The 12,837-nt window shown below is 52.6% G+C and overlaps 1 protein-coding gene across 3 annotated transcripts in view; it reads right to left on the reverse strand.

Moving 5' to 3' along the window:
• FBLN5 (fibulin 5) overlaps window positions 1-12,837 on the reverse strand; it is a 76,108-nt gene that overhangs the window by 8,545 nt on the left and 54,726 nt on the right. For all 3 annotated transcript variants that reach the window (XM_045823759.1, XM_045823758.1, XM_045823757.1), the window contains 3 exons: window positions 8,338-8,460; window positions 6,940-7,066; window positions 795-990 (listed from right to left, as the gene is read on the reverse strand). In XM_045823759.1, the coding sequence (XP_045679715.1) occupies window positions 795-990; window positions 6,940-7,066; window positions 8,338-8,460 (446 nt within the window). The remainder of the gene's footprint in view (window positions 1-794; window positions 991-6,939; window positions 7,067-8,337; window positions 8,461-12,837) is intronic.

Genomic DNA, 12,837 nt, shown 5'->3' on the forward strand with positions numbered 1-12,837 from the left:
ATCCACGTTTCTCTAGCGCATCGATGTTTCTCTCCCTCCCTGCCCCTTTCTCTAAAAATAAATAAATCAAATCTTTAAAACAAACAAAAAAAACCAGGTGTCATCACACCAGAAGTTACGGGACATAAAGCTCAGTCATATAAATGGTACTGTGTTACATGCATGGAGTCCACAAACAAGCAAATCTGTTTTAGGGCACGCGCTCTGCGATTTTTACTGACATGGAGAAGTCGTTCTTGTCCATCAAACTTTTAACGAGGCTAGAAATGCTCTACGTCTAAGCTAATACAGCAGCCACGTGCAGCTACTGAGCACTCAAGATATGGCTAGTGCCACAGAAAAACCTAATTTGTCATGTTATTTAACTTCAATCAGTGTAACCTTAAAGAGCCCAGTGGCTACTGCATCGGGCAATGCAGGCAGAGCCCGCCCCTGTGAGGGGGTCTTTACGTTCACTGCAGTGTAGGCGCCCAGAGGGCAAGGCCTGGGCGTGTCTTATCCACTGCTACGTTCTCGGTTTCCAGTTGCACGTAGTAGGTACTTGATAAATATTTGTCAAATGGGTGGATGGATAAAAGGCTATGTAAATGCCTCTCCCACAGAACTGCAGGAGGAAAGAGACGGGAGGTGAGGACCAGAACCTCGACGTCCTAACCCCGCCCCACTCTTCTCTCCACTCTCCACCCCTGCCCCTCCCGGCCGCACGCTGCCCCGCTTCTAGAAGCACGTGCCAGGCTAGACAACACGATGCATCATCATGGGGAGAGCGACCGGCGCCCGCCGTCCCCTCTTACCCGCATGTAGAATTCTCTGCCCTCATTCCCAGACTTGATCTGGAAAATGTAATAGGCCCCGGGGTAGCGTGTCGTCGCTTGCATTTGGAAGATGTCGGCAGGCACGGAGCGTCCTGACACCACGTCCATGTCCCGGAACAAGATGGTGAAGGGCTGGTCTCTGCAGCCGGGGTTCTCGGAGGCACACAAGCAGCGGCTGTTGAGAAGGGAGACTGCGTGAGAACGTGGAACACCCTCTCGGGATGCCGGTCGTACCTACCTGTCCCTTTTCAACACCGAGAAGGAGGCTACCCCATGGCTAGTGCGCAAAGCTGTAACCATAGACCCGCTCCGCGCCCGGCTGTCGCCGACACGCTCTCCAGCATGTCACGGAGCTCCCGGCTTCCTAGAGAACGGCCTGCGCCGGCCAAGCAGATACTCCTGTCACCAGAGTGTAGACCTCAGGTGTCTGGCTCTCGGAGTCCTGGGACATTCTCTGTACCCCTCCCATTTGTCACGTCCTTAGTGACATGTGTCCCCGAGGCATTGCCCTTCACGTCGCCAGCTGTACATGCTCATTAAGACATTTTAGGTCTTATTTTTATAAAGAAAAAAGGAAATTTTCATAGTGGAAATTACATTAGATTGACGGGTCTTCAGTGGTCCCTCATGTTCTCTGCCACACGTAGCTTAGTCTGTGTGCAACGTGATTGAATCTTTTCAAGAACTCAGAATTCACTCTGCATGAGACACAAAGTCAAGAACTTCCAGGAAAGATGGCGGCACAGGCAGACACGGCTCGCCTCCTCGCACAACCACATCAAAGTTACAACTAAAATATAGCACTGCCGTCACTCAGCACCATCAGAAATCAAATTGAATGGAAGTCCAACAACCATGGAATTAAAGAATCCACATCCATCCAGACTGGTAGGAGGGGCACAGATGTGGAAGAGGCTGGTCCCAGATTCATGTGTGGATAAAAATTCAGGGAGGAAATCTTGGGAGCAAGGAAACCCAGCCCCACACCAGGCCTCCCAAGCCCAGGGATCCAGTGCCAGGAAGATAAGTCCCTATAACTCCTGGCTGCAAAAACCAGCAGGGATGGAGTCAATGGGAGAAAGTTCTGGAGTCCCAAGCAGTTCCCCTTAAAGAATCCACACACGGACTTACTCAGACTCACTCCCTCTGAGCTCCAGCACCAGCGTAGCAGCTTGAAAGGCACTAGTGTTATACAGGGAGGAACTGAAGTGTCTGGCATCAAGGCAAGAGCTGGGGACAGCTTTCTCACAGACAGAAAGGCAGACAGAGGCCGCTGTCCCTTGTCTTAACTCTCCCCCCACAGAGCCACAGAGCTGGCAGGCAGGTACAGTATCTGAGACTCCATCAACCTGGCTACCACTGTTTGCCCCACCCTGGAGATCCTCTGAGACTCCACCCCACCCAAATTACAGGCCCACTAAGCTGTCAAAAGTGACTTTTCCATGTGAATGGCTGGTCTTGGCTCATGCTTCACAACTTCCTAAAGCCTATTAAACAAGCAACAGCTGGCCTCACTGAGCCTCTAGCACCACTACATCTTGTGAAGTGGCCCCAGGCCCAGCACTAGCAGCAGCCAGCCTAGACTTACAGCTTGGTTTTGCCTGGGAATCTCCAAGCCCAGCACAAGTAGTAGCCATCTCAGATTGCTTTGTAGCTCATGGAGGTTGGCCCCAGGCAGAACACAGGTGGGGGCTGACCTTGGCCTGCACCACCTGGGAAACCCTAAAGCCTGCACATGTAATGGACAGCTACAGACCAAGTCAAAGCCCCACAGTCAAAGCTACACAACTGATCCTCCATGGAGGGTGAAGGCAGACTCACCTGGGTAAATCCCTCTTACTGACCTGCTCACAGCAACCAAAGCTCAATTACAAGAGGAGGGTGTACTCAGCCCACACAAAGGGTGCACCTCAAGCACCCAGCCTGGGTGATGGGGGGCTCTGCTACTGGACCCTACAGGATGCCTACTATATTATTAGGCCATGCTACCAAAACAGGGAGTCATAGCAGCTCTACCTAATACACAGAAACTAACATGGGGGGGTGCCAAAATGAGGAGACAAAGAAACATGGCCCAAATGAAAGAACAGATCAAAACTCCAAAAAAAGAGCTAAACAAAATGTAGATAAGCAATATATCAGATGAAGAGTTCAAAACACTGGTTATAAGTTTGCTCAAGGACCTTAGTGAGAACCTCAACAGCATAAAAAAGATCCAGTTAGAAATAAAGGATACACTAGTTGAAATAAAGAACAATTTACAGAGAAACAACGGTACAGTGGATGAAACCAAGAATCAAATCAATAATTTGGAACATAAGGAAGCAAAAACAACCAATCAGAACAACAAGCAGAAAAAAGAATCCAAAAAATGAGGATAGTATCAGCAGCCTCTCAGACAACTTCAAGTATTCCAACATTTGCATCACAGGGGTCCCAGAAGAAGAGAAAGTACAAGAAAGTGGGAATCTATTTGAAAAAAATTCCTGAAAGAAAACTCCCCTAATTTGGTGAAGGAAATAGACATGCAAGTCCAGGAAGCACAGAGTCCCAAACAAGATGGATGTGAAGAGGCCCACGCCAAGACACATCATAAGTAAAGTGCTTAATATTAAAGATAAAGAGAAAATCTTAAAAGCAGCAAGAGAAAAGCAGTTAGTTACCTTCAGGGGAGTTCCCATAAGACTGTCAGATGATTTCTCAAAATAAACTTTTCAGGCTAGAAGGGATTGGCAAGAAATATTCAAAGGCATGAAAAGCGGGACCTACAGCCAAGATTGCTCTACCTAGCAAAGCTATCACTTAGAATCAAAGGGCAGATAAAGAGCTTCCTAGATGAGAAAAAACTAAAGGAGTGCATCATCACCAAACCATTGTTATATGAAATGTTAAAGGGCCTTATTTAAGAAAAAGTTGAAGATGAAAACTATGAACAATAAAATGGCAAAAGATACAAATCTATTGACAATTGATCTAAAAAGCAAACTAAGCAAACAAGAAGAGAGACAGAATCATGGATACGGAGAACGTTCTGATGGTTGCCAGATGCAAGGGGCATGGGGGAGAATGGGTGAAGAGGTGAGGGGATTAAGAAGTACAAATGGGTAGTTACAGAATAGCCATGGGGGTATAAAGTGCAGTGTAGGAAATGGAGCAGCCAAAGAACTTACACACATGACCCATGGATGTGAACAATGGTGGGGGCATTGCCTGAGGGAGTCGGGGTGCTGGGTGGAGGGGAGTAAAGGCGGGAAATTGGGACTATTGTAATAGCATAATCAATACATTATAATTTTTAAAAAGACATGACATTAAGACACTTTGTAATTATAATGGTAAATAAGATCCTGACCTCACATAGTTTTGCCTTCTATCGGGGGAGATAAATCACGGACACAAATGTCTCTAATTCAAAGCAACAAATTGGGAGTATGAGGAGGAGCACCGTCGTAACATAAAACCATTGGTTCCTATTGAGCGCCTGTGGTAGGTGCCCCTTAACTGAGCCCTGACCACCTCCCGTCTCTCACCTGGTCCCTGAGACGCCCCTGGGGCTCAGCGTTCACGGCAGCATGAGGACACCTGTGGATACGAGCCTTGGTGGCCAGAGTGAAAGGGAGCCTGTCACGTGTCTGCCACTGTCCCCTAACTCCCAGTCTACTGGATGTCTTCAAAACCTATTGGTTCTACTTCCAAAACACCGTCCAGATTCAGCCAGTTCTGTGTGACCATCCCCATTGTCACGGCACCTGGACCCCTGCGATGGCCCCTCATGGGTCTCCCCCTCCAGCCCATTCCAGAGTGCCCTCTGTCACGTAAATCAGACTATGTGTCAACCTTGCTCAAGGACGCCACAGTCGCCACCCAGCGTGAGATGAATGGAAACGAATCACCCACTTTCACCTCTGAGACGCCCTTGGGCTCTGGCCTCTGTCAATGCCTCTAACCGCCCCTCGGGTCACTGTCTACTCTTTCACAAGGCTGTGGCACCTCGGCCCCTTCTACGCCCCGAAGACACCAAGGTTGCTCCTGCCTTGTAGCCTGTGTACCTCGGCTCCCCTTGCTCTTCTATTGTGCGTTACATGAACCCACACGCTCCTTCCCGGTCCAGCCCACAGGCCGTTTGTTTCCTCAGGAGGCCTCACAGGTTCCCGGCCCCGACCGGGTCCAACCCCACCTTCCGTTCTGTGCGTTCTGTGCATTCTGTTTTCTCCCTGTTCGCAGCACCTATCGCAACCTATCAGAACGCAGCTGCATGCTCACTTGCGACAGCACGTTTCCTGTCTCTCTCCCCCACGGCCATGAAAGCAAAACCCACAGCACCTAGCGCAGCGTCTGGTGCATGACAAGAGCTCGACTACATGCATGCAGAAAAGAGTGTTTGAAGCTTTGTTCTTTAAGGCTGCATCAAAGTTGCCAAGTCGAATGTCCCTGGTGCCAAATGGCCACATTCAAGTGTCCCGTGTCCCACAGAGAAGGTTCCCTAGAAGATGTGGGAGGGAGGAGTGGCGGCCGCCAGCTGCAGGGGATCACAGCCAGCTGCGGGAGGCGGCAGGGGGCTGAGATCTGAAAGACGGCGCGGATCTGTCCATGTGGCGCGGACAGGGATGCCTCCCCCAGGCAGGAAGTGTGCGCACCAGAGCCGGGAGGCCGGACACCCGAGGGCGTGCGCTGTCCGGGTTGGCAGGAGTACAGGACACCTGGATGAGGGAGGGCCTGGAAGAGGAGGCTGGAGCCCCTGAGCATTTTCAGCGGCGTGCCAGGGACCTCACCAGGAATGCACCAGCTGAGTGCTTCAGGGGGGTCGAACGGGGACAATTTCCAGACCACAGACACGGGCAGCCTGGAGATGCCCAGCGAGAACCGGGATGGAAGCCGGTGAGCACGGCCCAAAGCTCTGCTTCTCCGCCGAGCAGGGCCCTGGAGCCAGAAACCAAAGACCCGGCTCCGAAGGGCTGCTTGGAAGCACGGCTCTCAGCGACGAGCGGAGGGGTCGTCGCTACAGGGCCTGCCTGTCGCTGCTTTGTCTCCTCCTTTTTGGTCAGAAGGGAAACACAGTGGTTAAGGCACACATCCCCTTTGGGCGCTGCATTCCCAGAGGACACCATGGGCATGTGCACTTCATCCCAGGGCTCCGGGCAGTCAGTGCGCCCCCAGTGGAGAGGAGGGCAGAGGGCGAGCATGTGTGAGCTTGTGTGTGTGTGTGTGTGTGTGTGTGTGTGTGTGTGTGTGTGTGGCCTGAGGAGGAGCCGAGGTGGGTAAGTGGGGACTAAAGGAAGGAAAAGGTGCTCCTAGTAGACGACGCACAGAAAAAATACCGTACCAGGGCTTTTTCTTTGGGGAGCTTGTCTTCACTTGCACTCTACCCTCGGCTCTAATATTTGCCACCTGGTGGTTTAGTAAAACACATTGAACATTCTGACATGGGAAATGATTAAAGCGAGCTAAGTACCCTCGAGTCCTGGGAGCTTTCTAATGACATCTCCTGCTCCTCGCCACTCGCAGCCCAGTCCAGAGAGACGGGCAGCCCCCGTGTCACCCGGCGCTCGCTGGACGGCCGGGTTCTCGGGCCACCACCCCCTGGGTCAGACTCTGACAAGACCAGTGGGTGGTCCCCATGCCCAGGACAGCTGGAAGCCCCGCCCTAAAAAGACCCGTGTACCCAGCAAAGGGAAAGGAGGTCTGTGAGCTTGGCCTCCCCTCCCGGTTGGTCCTCGCAGGGGTGCCCGACCTGCGGCCCGGGGCCGCATGCATGCAGCCCAGGGTGGTGGCGAGTGTGGCCCAGCACAAAACTGTCAATTTACTTAAACCAGTATGAGATTTTTTTGTGTGTGATTATGTGCCACAATGTATTTAATGGGTGGCCCAAGACAGCTCTTCTTCTTCCAGTGTGGCCCAGAGACGCCAAAAAGGTTGGACACCCCTGAAGAATCATCATACAGGTCTGGCATGAGTGGGCGAGTGATCGAGAACCGTGGGGGGGGGGGCAGGAGCAGGTGGCAGTGGCCCAGGCCTCCCAGCCCCCCCCCCCCGGCAGGCGCACGCTCCTCTACGCCACACTGGCAGCCTCCCGCCCGGGCCCCTCACGCACGTCCCCATTCCCCAAGGGGAAGCCACGACTCACTTATCGCTGATCTGGATGTAAGGCTCCTCGCAGCGGATGGGATCGATGCACTTGAACCCCCCTTGCAGATTGTAGCAAGTCTGGGTCAGGGTGCAGGTGTGGTTCCGGTGCTCGCACTCGTTGATGTCTGAAAGGCAGGGTGGACGGGAGGCTGCGGCCGGGCAGTGCTTCCCAGGCGCTGGCCCTGCATGCGCCCGGGCTGCGGGGCGAGGCGTGAGGGCTGCCCGCAACCACTGCAGAGCCGCACCTTCCAGCACGGCGGCCGCGGGCCCCACGTGGCGGCTGAGCACTCGGAAGGGGGCGAGTCCACACCGGGACGTGCGGTCGGTGGAAAATACACGCCAGACTGGACCACTTAGTGCAGGAGAATGTAAACTATCTATCACTAATTTTTATACTGAGTACACGTGGGAATCCTATTTTGGATATATTGCATGAAATAAAATATAGTCTTAAAATTAATTTGACCTGCTCAGGTAAAGAAGAAATTAAAGAAATGAAGAAGCTAAAACTCTTTTTACCTAAAAAGAATTACTCCTTTAATGTGGCTACTAGGAAAATTTAAATTGTACAGGGTCCGGAAGAAGTAAGGCCCGCTGGAGTGTGGTTGGCAGGGTGACAATATGGGTGTAATAACTGACGGGTTTAATGTGAACATTTCACCTAAAATCTTACGTGGGGTGCTTGCATGTGATGTTGTTACGTTACAGAATTATGTGCTCCCAGTTTTGTAATAAAAGAGTTTGTGATAAAAAAAAAGGGGCGTCGTTTGTGCCGGACCCTGCGTCTGTGGCTTCCCTTTGTAGCTCCCCCTCCTTTCCTACTGCTCGGCCCTGCTACGGAGAGGCTGCTCGCTTGGTGTGGGGTCAGGGCGGAGCACAGGGCTGGGGGCTGGGCCCGGCAGCCCCTCTGCACAAGACCCACCCCTTACCCAGCCTGGGGCCCCGACCCTCCGAGGGACCGAGCGGTCAGCTGTGTGAGGTCCCCCTGGCACCCGCTCTCTAGAAGTCAGTAGGGGAAGAATGACCAGGGGCCCCCAGGGGCCGTGAGAAAGCCTGGGCCCCGGTTGGTCCGGCCACAGATGTCCTGGTGAGGACAGGAGCGGCCCTCAGTGGCCCGCAGAGACCTGCCTGGGGAGGCGGCCCCGGCCCTTCAGGAAGCCGCTTCTCTCCGCAGAGTTCACTTCCAGGAGTGAGAGTAGTTGTGCCCTTTCTGGGGCCAGAGGACGAATCCCGGGGCAGGAAGGCCCCGGTCCCCGTACCCTGCCCAGAGCCTGCCGCTCTGGGAGCCGCCAACACACACTCATGCTCTTACCCCGTCACCTTCCCAAAGCGGCACAGGACTCCCCAGGGGACAGCACCCTGAGGCAGCCCCACCTTACATCGCCCGCAGCCTTACCCTGGCAGCTGCGGCCGTCCTCCAGCAGGATGTAGCCGGTGGGACAGGAGCAGAAGTACGTGCCGGGCTGGTTCACACACTCGTGCTGGCAGAGGAACTCGGAGAAGCTGCACTCATCCATGTCTGGGGGTGACAAGTTACGCCTGCTGTTTATAATCACAGACTAGTTGGAGAGCTTAGTAGCCATCTACTCCGGCTTCCACACCCTTCTGACACACATGACAGCTTTACTGCTGAGAAGTTCCCAATTCATTGTTTGAATACTTCTGAAGATGGGGAGCTCACTACCTACGAGGAAGCCCATTGATATTAGGACAGCCCTAATTGTTAGAGAATTACTTTCTACAGGGAGGTAAAACCTGTCTCCATTGGGCTTCCCACACCCTCCGCCTCTGGCTCTGCTACATTGTCTAGTCATTGCTGATTCATCTTGCCCTGTAGGTGAACCCACCCCCTGAGTCTGGAGGTGAGATTTGTTTGCCTGCTGCGTGTGGGATTCTTCCCCTGGATCTGAAAATCATTCACTGGCCCTGGTCCTCTGAAAGGGCAACTTTACCAATCGTCCCAAGTTGAAAAACAATATTATTCCTAAAATCACAACTAAAAAGGACACACCCAGAAGGCCATTATATTTGGGTTGGCCAGAAAGTGTTTTTTTTTTTTTTTTCCTGTATGATAGTTTCTAGTAGTACTCAGTTGTCTTTAACTTCATTCAAAACAATTTTGTCAGACTGTGTTGTGACAGCTGTCATATCAGTGTGCATTTAAAAAACTTACCACATTGGTGAATTTTGGGGCAGCCATATTAATATTGAAGATGGAAGAAAATAACACAACATTTTTGGCATGTTACGCTTTATTATTTCAAAAAGGGTAAAAACACAACTGAAACACAAAGAAAGATCTGTGCAGTGTGTGGAGAAGGTGCTGTGACTGATCCAACGTGTCAGAAATGGTTTGCAAAGTTTCTTGGTACTACTGACGTTTTGGCCAAACAATTCTTTGCTGTGGGGCTGTCTGATGCATGAGAAAATGTTTAGCAGCACCCCTGGGCTCTCCCCACTAGAAGCCAATCATGGGAGAGAACCGACATACTCAAAATATCCAAACCAATCAAGTTATTGGAGAAAATGAAAAATGTGTCTTTCATTTTATAGAAAAACTAAACAGACCTTTTGGCCAACCCAGTATTAAAACTTCATTACGTCCAGGAACCTCCCGGAAAGAGAGATCTCTAGAGCAGCATGGGGTGGGCAGGCACGGCGGCCTGTGGCAGCCTGCCTGCCTCAGGGGGGCTCTGGGCCCGGGAACCTGGCGCTGGGCCACTGTCCGGCTGCAGAGGTGGGGACGGGACAGGAGGGGACAGGAAGGGATGGGACGGGGAGCCTCCGTGGCCGCCGATGCAGAAGCAGGCGCCGCAGCAAAGCCAGCTCTTTATCACACTCAGAGTCTGGCAACGAAGCCCCCGTGTGCGTGTCATTCAGTAAACATGCCAAAGAAAACATGTTTTCATTTCATCTGTCGTTTCCCGAAAACTTGCGTTCCCTAGTTTCCCCAAGTGGCATGTCCTTGGATCGCTCTAACAGCCCGAGGATGGCTGCTGGAGTCGCCCGGGGTGGGCGTCAGCAAAGGGGGAGGCTTCTCCGCCGTCGGAGGACTCCGGTTGCATGCCCGATGCCTCTCACGTCCAAGGAGGAAAAACTCCTTCCTTCCAGGCTCTCCGGGGATCTTCAGGAGATGGGTGGTAGCCAGCAGAACCGGGCTGCTGGTTTGAAAGTTAAAGCAGGCACGGTGGGACCTGCTTCTGCCGCACCCCTCCCCCATACCCCTGGGAGCCCGAGGAGTCCGTGTCTCTGGCCCCAGCCCATCAGAACACAGAGGGGCCTCACTCTCTGTAGACTACTAGATCACAGATATGTCACGTTTGTCGCTCACGTTATATTTCTATTGCTTGACCCCGCTATGGAGAATTCTTGCCTGGAGTGGGGTGACGCAGGTTCAAGGAGGCTGAAAATGGGTCAGTTCATAAACTCCTTCATGCCGTCAGCAGGTCGTAAACCCTGGCACTTCCTGAGACTGGATAGGGACCAAGCACGGAGTTCACTGCTCTACCCGCCTCCTCTGATTTGATTCTCACCTCAGCCCTCTGAAGGAGGCGCTATCGGGAGCCACATTTTACAGAGAAGAAACTGAGGTCTAAGGAAGCGCGGTGACTTGTTAAGTCACAGATAATGGGCAACCTGGGTTAAAGCCGGGATTTGAACCCAGCCGGCCTCCAGCTGGAGCCGGCCTCCAGCTCCTACACTTCTCAACACAATGCTGTAATGTCTCCCTGAGCCTATCACATTCAGGACTTAAAACGGGTGGATCTAGGGAGTCCTGAGGTTGGGGGGACTGCCCAGAGCTGGGTGAGCTCCCGTGCAGGCAGAGATGGTGGCACCCACCCCCACCTCCCACCGGGCAGGAAGGGGCCCTGACATCCACACCCAGTTTGTCTTAGGGTCTGCAAGCCCCAGGCCGAAGAGCTGAAACATTGGGTTGGCCAAAAAGTTCATTTAGTTTTTTTCTTACCCTGGCTCGAGTAGCACTTAATTGTCTTTAACATCATCCAGAACAATTTTGTTAGATTGCATTGTGACAGCTGTCGTATCAGCGTGCATTTCAAAAAAAGTGACAAAATTGGTGGATTTTTGTGCAGCCATCTTAATATTGAAGATGGGAGAAAATAACATTTTTGGCGTATTGCCCTTTATTATTTCAAGAAAGGTAAAAACGCAACTGAAATACAAAGAAAGATTTGTGCAGTGTGTAAAAAAGGTGCTGTGATTGATCGAACGAGTCAAAAGTAGTTTGCGAAGTTTCTTGATACTATTGACATTTTGTCCAAACAATTCTTTGCTGTGGGGCTGTCTTACTCATTGGAAGATGTTTAGCAGCACCCCTGGCCTCTGCCCACTAGAAGCCAATAGTGGGAGAGAGCCAACACACTCAAAATATCCGAATCAGTGAAGTTATTGGTGGAAATGAAATATGTGTCTTTTGTTTTACAGAAAAAAACTAAACAGCCCTGGCTGGTGTGGCTCAGTGGATTGAGCACTGGCCTGTGAAACAAAAGCTCACTGGTTCGATTCCCAGTCAGGGCACATGCCTGGGTTGCAGGCCAGGTCCCCAGGAGGCACCACACATTGATGTTTCTCTCCCTGTCTTTTTCTCTCCCTTCCCCTCTCTCTAAAAATAAATAAATAAAATCTTTAAAAAAAAACCCACCAGAACCCAACTAAACTAAACAGACTTTTGGGCCAACCCAATGTAATACAAGCCCAGTTTGTGGCCAGGAGCTCACATGAGGCCATTTTCATTCCTCCACATGAGAGCCCACCGTGGTTTCTGGGATCAGCTCTTCTCCACAGACCCCTGAGGGACAAGGGGACACAGCTAGGAGGGGTCCGGTGCTGCACGGAGGAGCCACACTGGCCGTGATGACACCGAGGGTAACGTTCCTGGGGGATGACCAGCAGAGAAGGGGGCAGCATAGGAAGGAGCAGGGAACAAACTCTCTCGTTGTCCCACTGCTGTCCGAGGCCAGCCCTGAAGCCCCCGGTGTCCAGGGGTCAAGGTCACACTGAGTCTAAGGACAGTGGGCCTCAGGGTGAACGTGGAGGGGTGAGCCGTGTTGGGGAAAGCGAGTCAACTGAAAATCCTTGCCAAACCACCGGGAACGTGAAAAGTGCTGGAAAAGCCAATGGCCTCTTCCACCTGCGCTCCGAGACAGGACGTGGGGCCCGGTGATGACACTCAGGTGCACCGACTCACTTTACCTGTGTGACCGCCCGCCCGAGGAGGGTGCACGTCTGTTTTTAATGGAGGAGAAAACCGAGCCTTGGGGAGGGACCCGTCCAGGGAGAGCCAGAAACCGGCCTCTGGCTCCAGAGTCGCTCCCCCGCGACGCCCCTGCGGGTGGCCGGTAAACCTCTGGGGACGCGCCGGGAATTCTGGAGAAACCACTGGTCCTCTCCCAATCCAAACCTTCCGCCCACTCGTCCCTGAGCCCAGACTCCCCAGAGAGCGCCAGGCGGGGAGCTGAAATCCAGGGGGAACGTGGCTTCTCAGGCCTGAGGGTGTTTCATTTCAGTGTCCCGGACAGACGCTGAACTGGTGCACGACCCTCTGTCACCACTCACTCGCTGCTCCGGCTTCCCGGCCCCCAGGGATGGGGGGGGGCGGGGCTCATCTGTTCCAGGGAACACTGTGCCCAGAGCACAGCTGTCCTCGCACATAGCCCCACTCACGACAGGCTTAGCTCCCGTCCTCACAGCGAGACCCGGGATTAGGAAACTTTCCATTCCGCAAGACAAAAAGATTGTCACACCCGAGGGCATGGCCCACTTACTCTGAAAAGCACGGCGCAGCATTATTAATTTGGACTGTGCTCGTCTACCACTGACCGCTGAGAATGCCCACGGTGGATGGGCTGGGGCTCGATTCAACATTCACCAAAAA

This window comes from Phyllostomus hastatus, unplaced genomic scaffold, assembly GCF_019186645.2.
Source record: "Phyllostomus hastatus isolate PE091 unplaced genomic scaffold, TTU_PhHast_1.1 phas_scaffold_501, whole genome shotgun sequence".
Taxonomy (NCBI): Eukaryota; Metazoa; Chordata; class Mammalia; order Chiroptera; family Phyllostomidae; genus Phyllostomus; species Phyllostomus hastatus.